This window comes from Physeter macrocephalus, chromosome 4 (genome assembly GCF_002837175.3).
Source record: "Physeter macrocephalus isolate SW-GA chromosome 4, ASM283717v5, whole genome shotgun sequence".
Taxonomy (NCBI): domain Eukaryota; kingdom Metazoa; phylum Chordata; class Mammalia; order Artiodactyla; family Physeteridae; genus Physeter; species Physeter macrocephalus.
Genome location: NC_041217.1, coordinates 38,236,354 through 38,256,811, shown reverse-complemented (window position 1 = coordinate 38,256,811; position 20,458 = coordinate 38,236,354). Strand labels below are relative to the sequence as shown.

The 20,458-nt window shown below is 37.6% G+C and overlaps 3 protein-coding genes across 11 annotated transcripts in view; 1 reads left to right on the top strand and 2 right to left on the bottom strand.

Annotated features, from left to right (window-relative positions):
- Positions 1–18,149, bottom strand: part of C4H1orf116 (chromosome 4 C1orf116 homolog) — a 37,886-nt gene extending 19,737 nt beyond the window's left edge. The window contains exons 1-2 of the mRNA XM_028488503.2: positions 18,093–18,149; positions 5,378–5,529 (exon numbers count right to left, since the gene is read on the bottom strand). The gene's annotated coding sequence lies outside the window, so the exon portion shown is untranslated. The remainder of the gene's footprint in view (positions 1–5,377; positions 5,530–18,092) is intronic.
- YOD1 (YOD1 deubiquitinase) lies at positions 15,991–18,597 on the bottom strand. The gene is made up of 2 exons (XM_007105465.4): positions 18,093–18,597; positions 15,991–16,874 (listed from the first exon to the last, which is right to left on the bottom strand). Exons 1-2 carry the CDS (start codon positions 18,433–18,435, stop codon positions 16,171–16,173), a joined length of 1,047 nt encoding a protein of 348 aa, XP_007105527.1. The 5' UTR covers positions 18,436–18,597; the 3' UTR covers positions 15,991–16,170.
- A 1,008-nt stretch (positions 18,598–19,605) lies between these two features.
- PFKFB2 (6-phosphofructo-2-kinase/fructose-2,6-biphosphatase 2) overlaps positions 19,606–20,458 on the top strand; it is a 31,965-nt gene continuing 31,112 nt past the window's right edge. For 6 of the 9 annotated variants that reach the window (XR_008617056.1, XR_008617057.1, XM_055084117.1 and 3 more), the window contains exons 1-2: positions 19,654–19,712; positions 20,138–20,232. The gene's annotated coding sequence lies outside the window, so the exon portion shown is untranslated. Of the gene's footprint in view, positions 19,713–20,137; positions 20,233–20,270; positions 20,391–20,458 lie in introns of those variants that run through there. The other 3 variants (XM_028488507.2, XM_028488505.2, XM_028488508.2) reach the window with 3 other exon arrangements.

The window sequence follows — 20,458 nt, the reverse complement described above, 5'->3', positions numbered from 1 at the left end:
AACATATAACCTGACAAGACTGAATCAAGAAGAAACAGACAATTTGAACAGAGTGATTACTAGTAGTAAAATTGAATTTATAACCAATAAAACTCCCAGCAAACAAAAGTCCAGGACTGGATGGTTTCAGAGGGGAGATTCTACCAAACATATAAAGAAGAGCTCATACCTATCCTTCTCAAACTATTCCAAAAAATTGAAGACAATGGAACACTCCCAAATTCATTCTACGAGGCCACCATTACCCTGATACCAAAACCAGGCAAAGACACTACGAAAAAGAAAGTTACAGGCCAATATCTCTGATGAATATAGATGTTGAAATCCTCAACAAAACATTTGCAAACCAAATCCAACAATATATAAGAGGATCGTACACTATGATCAAGTGGGATTTATTCCAGGGTCACAAGGATGGACAATATTCACAAATCAATCAATGTGATTCACCACATTAACAAAAGTAAGAATGAAAATCACATGATCATCTCAATAGGTGCAGAAAAAGCATTTGACAAAATTCAACATCCATTAATGATAAAAACTCTCATCAATGTTGGTATAGAGGGAACATATCTCAAGGCCATTTATGACAAACCCACAGCTAACATCATACTCCACAGTGAAAAGCTGACAGCCTTTCTTCTAAATTCAGGAACAAGACAAGGATGCCCACTCTCATCAATTTTATTGGAAGTCCTAGCCACAGCAATCAGACAAGAAAAAGAAATAAAAGGAATCCAAATTGGAAAGGAAGAAGTAAAACTGTCACCATTTGCCAGTGGCATGATACTATACATAGAAAACCCTAAAGACTCCACAACAAAACTGTTAGAATTAACAAATGAATTCAGTAAAATTGTAGGATACAAAATTATTATGCAGAAATCTGTTGCATTTTTATACTCTAATAGCAGACTATCAGAAAGAGAAATTAAGAAAACAGTCCTATTTACAACTGCATCAGAAAGAATAAAATACCCAGGAAGAAATTTAACCAAGGAGGTGAAAGACCTATACTCTGAAAAGTACAAGACATTGATGAAAGAAATGGAAGATGAAAGAAATTGAAGATGCCACAAAGAAATGGAAACATAATATGCTCATGGATTGGAAAAATTAATATTGTTAAAATGTCCATACTATGAAAAGTAATCTACAGATTCAAGGCAACTCCTATCAAAATACCCATAGCATTTTTCACAGAACTAGAACAAATAATCCTAAAATTTGTGTGGAACCAAAAAGACCTCAAATAGCCAAAGCAATCTTGAGAAAAAACAAAGCAAAAGTTATCACACTCCTGGATTTCAAACTATAATACAAAGCTATAGTAATCAAAACAGCACAGCACTGGCACAAAAATAGACACATAGATCAATGGAATGGAATAAAGAGCCCAGAAACAAACCGTTATATGGTCAATTATTCTAGAATAAAGGAGGCAAGAGTATACAATGGGGAAAAGAGAGTCTCTGCAATAAATGGTGATGGGAAAACTGGACAGCTACATGTAAAAGAATGAGATTAGAACATTTCCTTACTCTATAAACAAAAATAAAATAAAAATGGATTAAAGACCTAAATGTAAGACCTGAAACCACAGAATTCCTAGAAGAGAAAATAGAAAGAACACTCTTTGGTGCAAATCTCAGTAATTAAAAAAAGTTTGTCTCCTAAGGCAAAAGAAATAAAAGCAAAAAGAAACAAATGGGACCTAATTAAACTTAAAAGCTTTTTAAAAAATTGAAGTATAGTGATGTACAGTATTATATGTTACAGGTTGCAACATAGTGATTCACAATTTTTAAAGGGTATACTCCACTTATAGTTATTATAAAATATTGACTATATTCCCTGTATAATATATCCTTGTAGCTTATTTATTTTATACATAAAAGTTTGTATCTTTTAATCCCCTCCCCCTCTCGCCCCTCCCCCCTTCTCTCTCCCCACTGGTAACCACTAGCTTGTTTTCCATATCTGTGAATCTGTTTCTTTTAAACTTAAAAGCTTTTGCACAGAAAGAAAACGATCACCAAAATGAAAAGACAACCTATGAAATGAGAGAAAGTATTTGCAAATGATATGAGTGACAAGGAGTTAATATCCAAAATATATAAACAGCTCATACAACTCAATATCAAAAATAAAAACAACTCAATCAAAAAATATGCAGAATACCTGAATAGACATTTTTCCAAGGAAGACCCAGTAACTAGTGGGCACGTGAAAAGATGCTCAACATCACTAATTATTAGAGGAATGCAAATCAAAACAACAATGAGATACCATCTCACATCTGTCAGAATGGCTATCATTAAAATGATCACAAATAACAAATGTTGGCAAGGATGTGGAGAAAAGGGAAACCTTGTACATTGTTGGTGGGAATGTAAATTGGTGTAGCCACTATGGGAAACAGTATAGAGGTTCCTCAAAAAACTAAAAATAGCACTCCTATATGATCCAGCAATTCCTTTCCTGGGTATATATCTGGAAAAAATAAAAACACTAATTTGAAAAAATACATGTACCCCAATGTTCATATGTTCATAGTCATTTACAATAGCCAAGATATGGAAGCAACCCTAGTGTCCATCAACAGACAAATGGGTAAAGAAAAAGTGGTATGTATATATATATATATATATATATACACACACACACACACGGGGAAAGGGAAGGGGGAGGGGCAAGGCAGAGGTATGGGATTAAGAGATACAAACTACTATGTATAAAACATATAAGCAACAAGGATATACTGTACAGCACAGGGAATTATAGCCATTATTTTGTAATAACTTTTAATGGAGTATAATCTATAAAAATACTGAATTCTATGCTGTACACCTGAAACTAATATAATATTGTAAATTACACTTCAATAAAAAAAATTCGAAGTAGATTGGCACTACTATAAACTCAAGAATAACAACCTCAAATGGGTACTCTATATTCCCAGGCAATTACCACATTTCTCTAGGAAGCTGGATTTCCCATTTTCCAAGACCTCTCTTCTCTTTCCTCAAATTTTCCACTCCTCTTTTGCTTCCTTTATTTTCAGATAACAAATTTGCCACAAAATTAGAAAAATTTGATAAGAAAACAGCAGCCAATAGGCAGGAACTCCATATTTCCATCACAAATTTACAAACCTACCTTCCTTTGCACCCATGTTATTCTCCTCTTTTGGTACAACAAAGGAAATATTCTTTCTATAAAGCCAGATGATGTACATGTACTCTGGATCTCATCTTATGAACACCATCCCTGTGATCCTCTCTTATACATCATCATTTCGTCCTTTCTTCTATAATAATTCCTGTCAGCATTCAAATATACAATACTATAGTATAGTATATCTGGAGCCAAACTGCCTGATTTGCTTCCCTGCTTTTGCATTAAATAAATGTTATTGAGAGTTAATGCTTTGAGATATACTATGTTTACTCTTCCTTTACTATATATCTTTTTTGTCTGTCCACCCCCACCCATTATGTAAATCTCCTCTCAATACATTCAGATTTAATAGTATTCTATTAATTTCATCCTGAAGAAATATTTTCCAGGGCATTCTGATCTACTTCCATTTGGATAGGTTTTTCTCCAGCCTGTTGCATGTCTGTCATTTTGATATATGCCTTTATCATCCTACTGGGAAAAATCCTTTCACCTCTTTCTTTTGTTGTATTACCTAGATCTCATATCTTCTTCCTCTTTCTTGAGTTAGCTCTCTTATTTTAGAAAAACACATTCTCCAGTAGCTTCCTGAGAAAGAGCACATAGGATCTTATATGTCTGAAAATAACTTTTATTCCATCCACATGTTTGATTGCTAATTTGGCTGGGTATAAAATTTTAGGTTAATGTCTGCTAGCTTTCAGTGTTGCTGTTGAAAAGCCCAAAGCATTCATGATTCTAAATTTAGGGCTTTCTCTTTGTTTCCAGTATTCTCAAATTTTCATGACAATGTGTTTTGGAGTGGATCTATGTACTATGTTGGGTACTTGGTAAATTCTTCCAATCTAGAATCTTATGACCTGCAGTTCTGGCATGCTTTCTTGAACTATAAGTTGTTGGATTCCTTCCCTCCATTTTCTCTGTTCTTTCTTTTTGGAACTTCCCCTATTTGGATGTTGGACCTCCTGGACCTCTATCTCTCTGTTACTGGGAGCTTTCTTAAAATTCACCTACAGATTTCTGTTGTATTTTCTTTCTGCTATTATATTTTTAATTTCAAAGAATTACTGTTTGTTTTTGAATTTTTATCATATTTTTCTGTAGTTTCATCAATGCAAAATCTTCTCTTACTACTTTAAGAATATATGTGTAAATACAATGTTAGTATTTTTCTGTCACCATAGTCTCTGTTTATTCCATGTTATTTTTTTTTCCTAAGTTTGTTTTCACTTTTGTGTTTCTTATCAAAGAGTATCTTCAGATGCCTGATGATTCTTGACTATCCACTCAAATTTAAGAATTTGGCAAAAACTAAGTTTTGTGGTGTGGATGGGGCTGGTTTACTGTGGAATTTACTGTAGAGTGATCATGTAGGGCCAGCTGGTTGGAAAATATTTCATGTCAATATCATTAGTCTTTTTTGTTAGTGTGGTTCCTCAGAGGAGAGTTTTCCAAAATCCTGCCTGAAGGGCATAATTCTGGCAGCTAGCATTCTTGGAGCCTAGTGGCAGAGGAAGGTTTTTTGTCTCAACATCCAGCATATAAAAACACCACGTCATCCTCTTTATTTTAGTACAGAAACCCTCTGTTTTGCCCTCAACTAGAGGCAATGTAGCAAGCACTTAGTTCCTCAGAGTGAGAGAGGAGATCTGAAAGGTATATTTCTTAATCAGATTCTCCATTTTCATGATTTGTTTCCACCCCTGTTTCCAGAGGTATTAACACCACCAATTCCTGAATTTGAGGGGAGCTCCATGGAAAAATAGGGTTGCTGCCTTAGGATTCAGCTTTTTCAAATCTGCTAGGTCAGTTATCACTCATCCAACTCCTGGCTATCTTCCAAAATTTTGTTGGTATTATTTATCATCTCTTTGTCCTGGAGAGTTTCTGCCTTTTAAAATCCCATAATTATCATTTAATGCAGTTTGGGGAGAGTAGACGACCAATGAATATGTTCAACCTGCTATCTTTAACCAGACATCCTATTTATTCCAACCCACATCCATCTAGCTTCTTTCTCTACTATTTCCCTGAAATAGCTCTTGTTAAGTTCATCAGTGAGTTCTAGGTTGCCTAATTCTACAGACTCCTCTAAGCTTCCTCTAATTTGCCCTTTGTATAACATCCAACAAACAGTTCTGTTTCTTAAATAACCATTTTCTCTTGGATATCATGACAAGAAATTCTTACATACCTCTGATCTCTTCTGAGCTCTCAGTTATCCTTGGTGGCTCTTCTTCTTTAACAAACTTCTAAATGTTGGTAGTTTCTCTGTGGTTTAGTGATGAGCCTTCCTCTCTTTACACACTCTCTCTAGTTGATCTCTTCCATTCTTATATCTTGTAACTATTTATAGGTCAAGAAATTGAAAATTTAGATCTCAATCTTTGGACATATTTTTTTTAACTTCAGGCCTGTAGTTGCCTTTATGACATCTCCTGTCAGATGACTCACAAACATCTTAAACCTAACATGTCCAAAGTCTTATTTTCTCTCTTCCCTCCAAATATTCTTCCCCTCTATCTTCCATGGGTCAATAAATGTCACTTTCATCCACCAGATGCTTGAGTAAAAATCCTGAGAGACATTCTAGATGCATCCCTATTACTCCTCATGTCACCAAGTCCTGGAGATCCTATTTCCAAAATAAATCTTAAAATGATCCTCTTCTATTGACATTACCTAGTCCAAGCTATTATCCATTTATTGGCTTTTGATCCTTGAAGAAGTTATCAAACTTCTCTAATCCTCAGTAACCATACCTACAAAGTACAGAATAATAATATCTATCTCATAGAGTTATTGTGAAGATTACATGAGATAACACATGACAATGCTCTGTACATTGTAAGCACTCAGCAAATACTATTATAATTATTATCACCATCATCATCATATATACATATTACTGCAGTAGCTTCCTCCTAACTGGTCCTCCACTTCCACTCTTGCCCCTTTAATCCATTCCCTACAGAGCAGTTAAAATAACTTGGAGAAACATAAATCTGATGCCTTCTTTAAAGTGCTTTGTCTTCCCAGTGCTCTTAGGATATTCCTAAATTACACGTTAACATCATTTGTTTATGTGTTCATTCATTTAAATAAATACTGAATGTCTACTACATATCTAGTATCTTATTAGGTGTTCAGAATAGAATGGTAATAAGAAATAACTGGTCCCTGCCCTCATGGACAAACTATTTGGGGCCACACATAAAATAAGCAAATAAAATGTGGTAAATATGAATTAGGGTAAGTGCTTAATATAGCTTATAGATGCTGTGAATCTGAATACTTGCTTCTAAAACTTCATCTCATGTTCCTCTTTCCCTGCTTACCACACTATGGCCAGACTGGCCTGGCAAATATTTCATTGCCTCCTGCAACATAGTGTTTGCAAGTGTTATACCCCCTACTTAGAATGCTCTTCTTACTCATCAGCTAACTCCTATTCATGCTTCAGGTTTTAGCTCAAATGTCACTTTCTCAAAAAGGCTTTCCCAGATTAATCACTTTAGATTAGATTCTCCCACCCCATTATTCTTGTCATAGCACCTGTATTTCTATTTCTTTATAGCATTGTGTTTCCCCTCCACTACCCTATGTATACCCAGCACCTAGCGCAGTTCCTAGAACAACATGAACATTCAAAAATGCTTATTGAGTGAATGACTATCCTTGTAATCCTGAGGTAGTTGATACCATATGGTACAAGAAATAAAATTAAAGAAAACTGCTTAACAATTTATCTGAGATATACTGACTTTAGCTGTTTCTAGCCAAATTCAAGATCATTTTCTCAGTCTTCACTGCTATAGAGTAAGAGTAAAAAAAAATACGGCTGGATGTTAAAGGAAGGGTCTAATGGGAAGAGTCACTTTGGCAGAAGGTGAACATAATTCAGAATCTGTTCCTTAGTTTTGTAGGTTTAAAAAACTTGATTTGATTAGTTTATTCCATAATATTCAAGCTCTGGGAGAAGTAATTCAGTCTAATAAAATTCATAAGAGAAAGATTTATCAATCCTAATACAAAGTATTTAAGTCATAGTAGAAGGAAGTTTGGAATTCTATAGTTGTAAAGTTATGTTCACAATTAGGATGGATAATTTTGTGAAATATCCCACGTAATAAACTCTAAAAATGATTCTTACTCTATGATAAAGGACACATTTTCTTTTTCTATTTAATTTAACATAAATATCCAACTGGATTGAAGTGAACTGTTAGACATATTCATTGTTACTTGATAAAGTACTTCTTCCTTTAAAATAAATACTGACAAATTCTCACTATCACCCCCCCATTGTTGATGGTAAAATTATTATTTAAAATAAATTTATTTTATTTTTATTTATTTTTGGCTGCGTTAGGTCTTTGTTGCTGCACACGGGCTTTCTCTAGTTGCGGCGAGTGGGGCCACTCCTCGTTGTAGTGTGCGGGCTTCTCTTATTGCAGAACACGGGCTCTAGGCGTGTGGGCTTCAGTAGTTGTGGTGTGCAGGCTCAGTAGTTGTGGCTCGTGGGCTCTAGAGCGCAGGCTCAGTAGCTGTGGTGCATGGGCTCAGCTGCTCTGCGGCATGTGGGATCTTCCCAGACCAGGACTTGAACCCGTGTCCCCTGCATTGGCAGGCGGATTCCTAACCACCGCGCCACCAGGGAAGCCCTAAAATTATTAAATCATTTGCTTCATACCTGATATTTCCATTTCCAACATTATATCTTTTTTTAAAACACATTTTATGGTAGTTTTTTTTTTGAATATCATAAAAAAAGGTGTTGTTGTGGACCTCCATTTCCAGTAACGTTGGGCTAGGCATTCAGACAAACCCTTCTTGCGGAAGCAGTGGAAAGCCAAAAATACAGTGAAGAATTTGAAGGATTGCCAGGCCTGTATCAGGATGAGGATAGATGTCAGGTGTGATGCAACCAACATTTGGGACCACTTTTATTCTGCAGACATTCCTTTATTCCAGAATGGGTGGCTGAGATGCTGAGGTATGCTTCTGATAGCTCCACAGAAGCAAGGGATCAGAGATTGGAGTCCAGGATCCACTAATAGTTGGGACCTAGTGAACCACACTCACTGCAGGTTGGGACCTCAAAGAGCTGTACCCCAGGAGTCAGCATGAACTCTCCTAGCACTGGGATGGGGACTAGGTCTGTTGGACTTACTAAGTTACGGTTATGTCTATGTACTCTACTTTGTGAGCCAGTTAAGAGGCTATCAGGAATAATTTTGTCTATATTTTGTATTTAACCTCAGCATTGATTTTGAACTTGACTCCTGAGTAAGCTTCAATTCCAAATTAACAGCTTTCAGCCTACTGCAATTATTCCAAGAGGGCCATCATTAGGGTTTTAGACCTGGCCAAGTCACTGTGACACCTACTCTAATTATTAACAAGATTAATTAATGAAGCCCTTCAATTGAATACAGAGAAATGCCATCATAGTAAGATCAGAAAACTCTTCTTGTTATACAGAAGGAATTTTAGAAAGATAGAATGGCAGAGAAGCAGTTATGAGGAAGGCAGTTACTAAAGACAAAAGACTATTCTCAAAGCTGGTTCCTCATGAATTCTTGATATTTTATTAAACTCATACATATGGAAGTCAAAAAAGTTTTAGTGAGTGTAGGAAAATATGTTCATGATACCCTGGCACTTGATTTCACCTGATAAATACCCTCAAAATCTATAAACACAATAGAGACAAAGACAATCCAACTCAGAACAAATTTTTAAAACATAGAAGGTATTTGAGATCCTTTTCTATTATATACTACTCCCAATTATTGAAGCCCTACTTTGTAGCCTCCACCTTATTACTAAATAAGAGTGTAAGCCATTCCTTTCCAAACACTAACTGGATGGTAAGAGCAGAAAAAGAGAGGAAAAAAAAAAAAGAAAGAAAACCACATGCTTTTTTTTCCCTAGGGAAGAAGTTCTTTTTGTAATTATTCATTTCATAACTAGCATTTGAAACAAAATTTTCAAGATGTCAGGGGCCTAATGACTTGTAGCTCTATTTTTCACTATGCAGGAGGTTATATCACAATACTTGACCTTAATAACAAAGCATCCCTTTCTACTTGTGTTAGGTTTTTAAGGTAAATTTTACTTTGTAATATTCACCCCTTACTGGTCTGAGTTCTTTCCTTCAGAGCCTCAGAGAATAAATGTACTTCATCGTTCACGCAACACTTTCCCAGATTTGAGGTTAGCCGTCACATCAATGAGACCCCGTTTCTCTTTTACAGGTAATTGTCTACAGTTCCTTCAGATATCCCATTACAGCTGTCAAATCTTAGATTTTCATCATGTTTTACAAGTAAAACCCTCATCCAAACCAATGCAATGTGACTAAAGCAGGATACATTAATACTATTGCTTCCTTTTTTCTAGATCTTTTAACTATTAAAATGCAACTATTTCTGCAACCAAAGTCATATCACCCTGTTGGGATCAGAATAATAGTTAAGTACTATTGGTATTTCTTCGTCAATTCAACTATAAAGCCAGGTTTTGTTCATGCTGGACTCACATAATGTGTTGTGTTAGAACTTAAGGGCTGGGCTTCACATTTATGAGTATTCAATCTTAGGATTTTTCAGCCTGTTGAGATTTTTGAACTGTCATCTATTGTTATCTGTAGCTTTAATAACTGTTTTTAAATAGTGGATGAAGATGGACTGCATGAGGCCAAGGATACAGGACTGACATAAGCCATCAGAGGTCGCTGGAAGTTGACACTGATTCGTTTATATAACTGTGGTCATAGTTGTGGTTCTCAAACTTTTATTATCATCAAAATCATTTGGAGGGCTTGATAAACAGATTGTTGGTCTCATTTGTTTCTGACTTCTGAGAATTTACATTTCTAAAATGTTCCCAGGCAATGTGATGCACACACTTTGAGAAGCATTGCCTTATGGGTAGTTAATTGTTCAACAAACTACCACCACATATCCCAGGAGACTCCTTACAAACCTTTTAATATGATGTTTAGCTTGACTTATTCTAAGGTTGGATTTATGTTGACCCCCAAAGATACATTTTGTCCTGATTCACAAATTGATCAGATTGCATTATGGTTCCACTTCCATAATTTTTATGCTTTCATTGACAAGGAAAGGGTAAGTAGTTCAGTTTAGTTAGAGAGCCGAAACTCTGGCCAATTCTAACTCCAGTGCTGTTTCAAATAAATGTTTAAATGTTGATATTATCAAAGATTAAATAAATTCTCCCAGAGAGATGTTGCAGTTTCCAAACAGATAGATCTAAGTTCACACAGACCTCAGTCTATTATAAATGAAAGGGAACATTCAGCCTTTTCATTTTGACACTTTGTCAGCAACAGACATTGAATTACAACTTTCAGGAGCTGATTGCATACCAGAAAGTTTGAAGTCAAAGACGGGAAACTTCAAATGCCCTCTGGTGTTAAAAAGAAAAAACATTTTACTTTCTCTTATCCAAGTGGTTAAGACTCCACCCATGGAGTGAGATTTGGCAGATATTGGTACATAAGTCAAAGCAGTGATGATAAATATGTAACTTGACTGTAGCAGCTGTTCACTGGCCCTCTGCCCTCCCCAAAATATGCTCAGACAACAATATTTTCACTTCATTTATTCCTTCAAAACAAGTCAATTCATACAATATTTATGTATTTAAAATTACACACCTCATAAAATCAATGCATCTTAATGACAATGGCAAAATCACATTAGAGTTGTACAAAATGAAAGTAGACATCTCCCAAGTAGCAGCAGTGCGTTAACTTTGACAAAATGCTGGCAAATAGACAAAATATTTTTAAAACAAGAAAGCACTGTCCATCTTCATTAAGAAAAAATATTTTCTTATGCCAAGTGAAACAGAACTTTGTTCTGTTTATCCTTCCCTATACTTTTCAAGTCATATTTTAAAGCTCTACATTTGACAGTTTTATGAGTTTCTTCTTGGTTTAGGAATTTCAATCTCTACTGCATTAATACAGGAAATATAGGATTATTGTCATTCTCTAATCCTTTTGACAAACTATATGTACTTATTCTGTATTTTAAACTTAATACTTTTTTAAAGGAAAAAAGTTACTCTTTGCTAAGGAAATTATATTTCCTGTAAACAGCTTATGTGATGAATGGCACCAAGGTGAACTGGAAAACTGACAAGAATTAGGTGCTCTGGTCCTTTTAAGTAACTTACAGGCTACAACTAACTACATATCCTATACCAGTATAGAGTCACGCTCAGGTAATCTTAGTAGGAAGTGTAAACCTTTCTTAGGTTAACCTGTTTGCCTACAACATAACTAAATCATATCTTCACTATCCCTAAACTCTTAGACATAGATTTGTATTTTTAAAAACAAGCATAAAAAAGCATTATAGCAAAATCCTTGTAGTCATGGTTTTATACTGTACTGACAAGCCTTTCCATTACGGCCTTGCTACATCCTATGCCAAGAAATGGGGGAGGAGGGCTAAGGTGACACAAAGGCATTGCTTGAAAAATTTTCTGAAAAGCATAATTCAAGAGTAGGAATGCATTCATTTGAGGATCTCTTCTGTTTATGTGGCACTTTATCTTCTTGCCCCTTTCTCCCTTTACTCTGAAACAGCACGGCAGGGTTACCAATCTCCTCTAAATTCTATCAACCAAGACCTAAAGCAGCACCCCACAATTCAATATCAATGTAATAATTTCTTCAAAGTCAAATACTCAAAGCACTGTAAACAAAATGCCAGCTAATTTCTGGAGAAGGAAAAAAAGAACCAAACCCTTTTCCACAATTAGGGAAGTTTTATAATCTTTTTAAGTTGGATGAAATGTGCTGAAATACCATAACTCTTAGTAAGAAAACATCTTTAGTTAATAAACTAGCCTATTCAAATCAAGTGTTTCACTTTAGACTTAATGATGTTGCTTACACATGATGCTTTTAAGGCCTTTGACTCAAAAATCAGCTCAAAATCGTAAGTTTGCTTAGAAACAAATGAAGGGTTTTAAGAATCTGATCTTTTCAAAGTTGTAGTACTCATCTTTGTGCTACAAGGACAAATTTGAATACTGCATTGTACAATGAATAAAGAACAATCACATTATAGAAATAAGCAACACTTTGAATGCTAGGGCACAGAGCATGCTCCTAATAGTTGCTGAAAGGGAGTTTCTACTGTTACCAAAACACCAGAATGTTGTACCATTGGATACACTATTCACTGATGGTAACTGTTGATTAAGAAGAACTGATAGTTGGCAGTTCCAGAATTATATTTTAATGTCTTTGACAAGGTCCCTGGAGAGGGCTAACATGTAAACTTTTATTTCATATTTTTAAAGTGCTGCAAATAATAACAAATGTGTGTTCTCAATACATGAAAGAACATAAAAATCTTAATATATGAAAGTTTAGGAAGGCCACCTGACACATAAAGAAAAAAAAAATCACTCTGCTGCTAATCTTCTATACTCCCTATTCAATTTTTTCAAAAAAGACATAGAAAACTATGTTCAGTTAGGGCAACTTGCAACATTCATGTTTTAATGCCTACACAAGATAGAAAGAATAAGCTAGACATGCAAGTTAGGCGCATTTATGGGCATGTATAGATAAATAATATGTTAATTCATTCCCTGATTATGATTTTGCTGGGACTTGAACTTCATGGAATAATCAAGTGGTATAACTATATTAGTTTTTGCCAACAGGGTCAAGCTGACCAGCCCCCAAACCTTTCAAGGGTATCACTTGACTGTGCCCATTATCCATTCATGGGAAACAATTAAGAAATCAACCATGAACCACTAACAGAAGATGTACCATACTGATGTCTTCACATGGCTATCACATCACAAAATTCCCAGAGATATTAATTTTAACTTCTGAAATCACTCTATCTATCTAGAAGTACATTCATTGCCCTACATCTAATCTTTAAATCCAAAGAAGAGTAAGAAAAATAATAAGGGAAAGGAGGAGTAGGGGATGGGAAAGCACAATCTTCATTCATTCTGCTACCAATGTAAACTATCCTCATTTTAATTAAAAAAAAAAAATCTTGTATGGCAGTCAAAAACTGAATGAATAGGAAGGGGGGTTTCACTCTGCTCAAGAGCATATTTAAGAAAAAGTTTCTTTTAATCTTGTTGCAAGATTTCAAAATTCTCACGATTAGAATTTACAGACATTAATAAACTAATTTCAAGAGTATAAGAAGTGCAATTTAAAAAATCTAAGTTCTGTGAGGCTTACAAGCTTGAGTTCAGACTTAGCACAAGTTTAGGTTTTTAAATCCTCAATAATTAAATGATCTGCAAATAGTGCTTCATCTTGAATTTCCCATGATCAGAACATTACTTAAAAGTCCTAGTGCTGAATTTCAGCAGCTGATTAATTTAAAAAGTCATTATTGAGAGTGATCTATCAGTGTCCAACTGAAGAATGCAAAACCTAATTAACAGGTAAAACAGAATAAACTAAGAGCCCCTGAATAAATATTTGACTTGTTATAAAAGCATAAGCTTAAATATGCAAACAAAGCCACTTAAAATAACAGGTTTAATTTTATAAAATATCAGGTTCTATTTCTTTCCATTTGCTAAATTGGAACTTTGTTAAATTAAAATCAAATGTATTGACTGAAAAATTTTATATATATATATATATATAAATTTGCTGTACACCTGAAACTAACACAACATTGTAAATCAACTATACTTCAATAAAAAATTAAAAAAAAATCAAATGTATTGATAGATAAAGGATACTCAATTTTAAAGCAACAGAAATTTATCCTGGGAAACATCAATATATGCCTGACATTATAAATTACTCAATAAATATCTCTTGCATGAATAGACTTCTCTAAAATTCCAGTAAGCAAGTATCAAGTTTGGCCCCCGAGATACTTAAGAAAGGAAGGCAAGGTTTATGAATAATGATGCATAAAGCTCAATTTGATGGGTGCTACCCAGTGGTATACTCTTAGCTTACAGCTTTAAATTTAATATTTTCTGGGGGAAATAAGATACAAAATCCTTTTAGACCTGATGACAGACAGGTACAAAGAGATTTTCAATCATATTCATTTGTACACATTATGATAGCCAAACATTAAGTTTCACAAACTCACAAGTGCTATTTTTAAGGCTTAGTTAAATAGAAAATTAAACACTTTTGAGTTATAGTGACCACAATAACTTATAATGCCCAAAAGACCCATTCACACAAAAGGTACTCAAGAAATGTCATCTAATGATTTCAAGCATATTTTGTGAATTGTTCCTTAAAGGTACATTTCTCCTAAATTGTTTACATATTCCTCAATTTTATATGGCTATCTCTACCAAGTGAAAGTGCTAAAAGTAAATCTCAATTTTGAAACATTTGCCAAGAAGATATGCTAAAATATATATGTGCTTTAAAGTATACCATTGGGTTTTTTTTTTGGCCACGGCACGTGGCTTGTGGGACCTCCGTTCCCCAACCAAGGATTGAACTCACGCCCTTAGCAATGAAAGCATGGAGTCCTAACCACTGGACCGCCAGGGAATTCCCATACCATTGGTTTTCTAAGTGAGATACTTAATCAAAAATGAGACCAAGATAATAAAACTTTACAACATGAGGCCTCTTCACATTATGTAAGGTAATGCATAACAAATTATAATTTAGCATCCCTGATCGTCAGAAGAATTAAGAAAAGAGGTAGAAAACTTTTATCTGGAAGATCTCATAGTGAAGCTAAGTTTTAGAGGGTGTGCCTTGTGGATTAGCCCATCAAGCAAATGGCTACACATCTAATATCAGTAAGAAGCAGAATTCTGAGAAGGCTGAATAAGGCAAAGATTTAAAAACTGTCATATTTTGTAAGTGAAACAAATTCATTCAATATTACTATCCTGATTACTTTAACACTCTGCAAAAGTCAAGGTAAAAGATGGTGGATAAAAGTGCTAATTTTCAGACACATGAAATCATTTAAAAGAGCATTCGTGGTGGGATAAGGCTAGCATGAAAACAAATTCTGTTTAGGTAGCCAAAGATCTCACAAAAACCAAACCAAAGCACATTATAATTTCAGATGAAAAGTTTTTTTAGGAGTCGGAGGAAGTGCTCTTAACAAAAAGCTGAGGAAATCAAATCCCTCCAGGCAAATCTTAGGTAGAAAGGCAAAAATAGAGCATTCAAATTTCAAGGAACTTCAATTAAAAAAAATATCCTGCTTAAAGTTTTATCCAATGCGACAAAGATGAATAAATGAGTTGCATTAAAACATGAGGCCAGCGGTCTTTTACAGCTTCAGTAATCTGCTCAGGCACCTCCTCCCTCATACATTCTACTTTTATAACACTAGAAATGCTTAACTGGGCACTATAAGTTCTTGTTGTTAGGTAACATTCTCAAGGAGTAGACTCAACCCTGTAAAAATTGCTTGTTATGTACTTATAACTGGTGAAGTACACATTTATAAAATCTACCAAGTTGCAATATAAATCAGTTTTGACAATTCCGAGTATCTTCATTTGAGGAATCAATTCATAATTTAGAAACTATTAACTCAGTTTTTAAAAGGACTCAATTACTGGAGACACTGTGGTTTATGTCCGGTGGCCTCACCTGAGGCCTTTCGCATTACCCAAAATATGAAGTTGTTTTCTTCTACAAGTTAATGCTGCTGGGTACTAGTTTATAATACTAAAACTCAATCTTCAGGTTAGTGTCGGTAGGTAGCAAGGACCACCTATTCTGTCACCCCAGCAGAGAGAGGGCATGTATCACCACTGTAGACACACATCTGTAAACTTGCACACTAATTTTACTCTTAACAAGGAATTCAGTGTCTTAGTGGCTTTAGGTTAAAAGGATGGTTCAAGCATTGTATTCTTTTGTTCTTTAGGGTTACGAATAGCTTATTGGAAAACCCAGAACCTTCTGGATCTGTGAGGTAGTAGGTGTCAATCCTCATTATGCACGGATCACACTTCTCCGAAGTTGGTATGGCCTGTCTCCTTGGCATGGTCCCTTGCTTCTGCGTGTCCAGTTAATCCCTTCTGACATACCATGCATCTCAGGGTGAAGCGGTTTACATCAGTAAACTGTCTCTTGCTTCTAGCTTCATCTGCTAATTCCAGTGCTTGCACAAGAACAATATCATCATTAGAGGAGAAAATGGTCAGAGGAGGTGTGTCTGGGTTGGGGAAGACACACTGAAGCGGATCATAGTGGATGCCATCATAAATAAGCAGGACCCTTTTGGTATATCCTGCATCTTCCCCAAAACGATCAATTCGTACTGTCTGTGTATCCACCACACATATTTCACATTGATAAAACTTAGACAAAATGGATATCTCAATAGCTCCACCCCAAGTATCATCCCTTTTGATCCAGTCACAGTACTCTTGATTTGTTTTTCCCAGTATTGCCTTGCTATAGAAGTTTGGATCACTTGCTACAATTTGTGCTATGAGGTGTCTCATCTCAGGGGCACAAGCTGGATTCAAGACTCCTCCTTCAACAACATAGTACACACTGGTAAAGAGGCAAGAGTTGTCTGCTGGGACCACCACTCTGGTAAGCACAGGCAAAGTTTCCCTGATGTAACTAGGAGCACCATGTTTTGTAAATGCAGGTGACATTTTGGGCCTGGTTTGGTCTTCTTCAACAATCAGCATGTCGCCTGTCAAAAATAAAACAAATCCAGAACTGCAGATAAAGTATAGATGAAATTGGGTGTTCACTAACCAAGCCTGTAAATTACAAACAGAAGGAGTTAAAGTATAAGCTGGGGTTACTAGGGAGAATACAGCTTTGTAAACATGTGACTAGTAACACTTTCTGTTCACTGTATCTTCATAAAGACGCAAATGGAACAAAGAGCAAAACACTTTAGGTTACACCTCATTTAGTAAAGGGGCCTGAATTATACACCTTTATACTTGCTTAAAAAGATACATTTCAAGAACAAAATTTTCTTAAGCTTGCTCTCTGCAGTTTAAAAACACTTCCAAAAGGTGTTTGTCACAGACTCGGCCACTAGGGGGTTCTCTCCTTATGAAACTTACATACCTACCCTGTTCAGTGTTTACAGGATCCTTGATACAACAACGGAAAGCTTTTAATTACCATTATTGCTGTTCAAGGGTTTTTTTTTGCGGTACGCGGGTCTCTCACTGTTGGGACCTCACTGTTGGGGCCTCTCCCGTTGCCGAGCACAGGCTCCGGACGCGCAGGCTCAGCGGCCACGGCTCACGGGCCTAGCCGCTCCGCGGCATGTGGGATCTTCCCGGACCGGGGCACGAACCCGCGTCCCCTGCATCGGCAGGCGGACTCTCAACCACTGCGCCACCAGGGAAGGCCCTGTTCAAGTTTTAATACTGCACAGAAATAACTGCTGTTGTCTAGAACTTGAAAGGGCCTTGACTGGGTGTGTCAGAGCAAACTCTAAAATGAATGCAACTGTCAAAGTAAGTATATATGAAGGTGATTGCAAAAATGAACTAGGAAAGCAAAAAAGTATCCTACATCCTTCAGACCGGCTGTCTTCTTTCAGTGATATAGGAGAAAAGAGCCATCAGGACAGAGAAAATAGGTCCCATTTTAAAAATACTTTTGCGGACGCAGAGGGAAACAAAATGAATGAGACGTTTTCAAGAGAGACCAGAAAGCAGATTGAGGAAAGGTTGACTCCAAGGCTTTGGGCTTCTCACAGAGGCTGGGCCCTCCCTGCTAGACACTTGCCCTGGCCTCCGTCAGAGTTCTCTGTTCTTTAATCTTTCCTATCCTGTTCCTCCAAGCCCCCAGCTGACCCACACCACCTCACCCTGACTGTTAGTTCTCCCTTATGCCCCTCTCCGACCTCTCAGGACTAGCCTTGGCCTAGCCTCGATTCCCTTACCTGACTGAATGGGCAAATCCCCCAGAATGGTATCCCCGTTGCTGAGGTCCAGGCACTCGGGTGGGTATCCGACGAGGATTCGCTGACAGCCGGGGGCGATCCCGGTGATGGCGGCAATTTGGCCCTGGAGTTCCCGCATCTGGGTCCGGCTGGACAACCCCTGCAAAACATGGGTGCCATCCTTGGCCTTGCAGCGGAGCCGCCACATCGTGTCGGTCCGGCCGTCCACAGGCCAGACACCCGTGGGGCCAGCTTTGGTCCTGGCAGCAGGTTGGCAGACGCTGACTGGGTAAGAAGCCGGCGGGTGGACTCCAAAATAGCCACCCTTTGCCGGTCCAAACATCGCGAGATGTCACTGGTTGTTACAGTTCTCGCGATACTCGGAGGCTTCTGTTTTAGCACACTCTTAAAGTGATAACTGATTCTCACCATCTCCCCCTTCAGGAGGCAAAGGATGAAGATTTATCCGTATTTCTAATGTACGACTGGTCTTGCTACCTGTAGAGCGAGTGAGGTACCCTCCGCGTCGGAAGCATTTATGCTTAAGGGAAGAGAGCGGCGGAAGGAGTTCCTGAATCGAATACAGTGGAATGTAACCTTGCAATCAGGTCGGAAATTATTAAACTGGGGCTTCCAAACTACACCGGGAGAAACAGAATCATAGTTCGGAATGCAAACGAATGCCAAGAATGGTCTGTGACTCAAATGACCAGTCAAAGAGAAACAAATACTCGTGGCTAGACTCATGGCTGCAGCAAACATTGACTCATTGAGGTTAAGGGGGCCGGAAGACTGGCCTTTCCACCTCCAAGAGACTGTAACTTGAAAACGTCCATTGCCACATCAGAAAGCGCAATCAATATGAGGTCAGCATCTGGGCTGAGGGCAATTGCTACATTCAGGAGGTGGTGGCAGTAATAAGGAGGAGGAATGAAGAAGACCAACATGTGTCATCCAGATTACAGGACAACTCCATTCCTGCCTTCAAAATGGCAAATTACTCACGTAATCGAGAGAGAGGGTGGGGTGTAAAGGACACATGACCACTGAATTTCATAGCATCGTGATAATGCTAGATTCTGTGACCCATTTCAACCCTGTATCCCTAGAACAAAGGACTGTGCCTCGCAAATATGTGCTCAGTAAATACTTGCTGAATGGATAAAACGGAGTTGTATAGGCACAGAGAGGGCAACTGTGACATACTGGACTTGTAAAAAGCTTCAAAGAGGAGGTACTATTTGAGCTGTTTTGAAGGATGAATTTAATCCCCAGGCGAAAGAGGAATAAAAACATCTCTGAATTTACCTCTCTTCCAAGAAATATGTACTCTTTCTTTTTTTATCCTGGATCCAGAGCAGCAAAGCCTACCCTGCGTAGAGGGTACACCACAATCAAGCATCAAATGGGCCTGGGGGAAACTGTGAAAAGTTCACTTGAAATGTGCAAACTCACCTCCACTGTAAAAATCTGCCTCTGAATAAGTTATATGGAAACTATGCATCTTTTCAAAACTTTCATGACCCAGTTTTCTCCTGGAGCAATTTTCCTCTTTTGTTCTTCAAGATGGCCATAACAGACGTTACAGCGTGGGCGGTAAGCGGGAGAATAAATAAGGTGGTAAGTCCACTGGAGCAGGTGCATGGGTCCAGGGAAGCCCCTGGTTCAGCGATGAGAGTAGTTGATTTTCTTAGTTTACGGTGTCTGACCTAAGGGAATATGCAAACACCCTAAGATGTAATCAGCTTAAGTACTTTGGTAGTTTACGCTAGCAAAGCCTCTTCTATAGCTTACTTTCCAATTCATGGATCTAACGAGGTCCCGCTGGGATTCAGGGAGGAGAGCGTTAATCTCCGCAAAATTTTTTCCCGTCACCAGAAAGTCACACCCTTTCAAGACGTCTACTAGTTCATTCTCGCGAGAGTATGAAAAAAGTCGTGCTTTTTATTAACCCCGCCCCCAGCCCTATTAGTTGCCAAGCAACGATGTAACCAACCTCCACAGTGCTGGTAAACTTGCGAGCTTGTGATCTTTCTCCTTCACAGTTCCAACCTTCTTCAGGAGCTAGCGACGGCGATTCCGATTTGAGCCCCGCCCCCTGGAGCCTGCGGGCGCTCTATTGGTGGACAATTCTCTCCAGGTGAGGGCCAACGGGAGAGTGGGCGGAGCCAGGCAGGGGCACGTGATTTGCCGGAGACTGGTGTGCCGGACCCCGGCCACCGTGTCGGCTCCCGGCTGTCGCGTTACCGGGTAGGTGCTGGGGCCACATCCCGGAGGGATCTTAGGAGGGATCCTAGGGTGAGCGACGGCTGTACAGCACCTTGAAGGGGTTAGGCGGGCGAGAGAAGGGGTGCTGCGTGCACCCT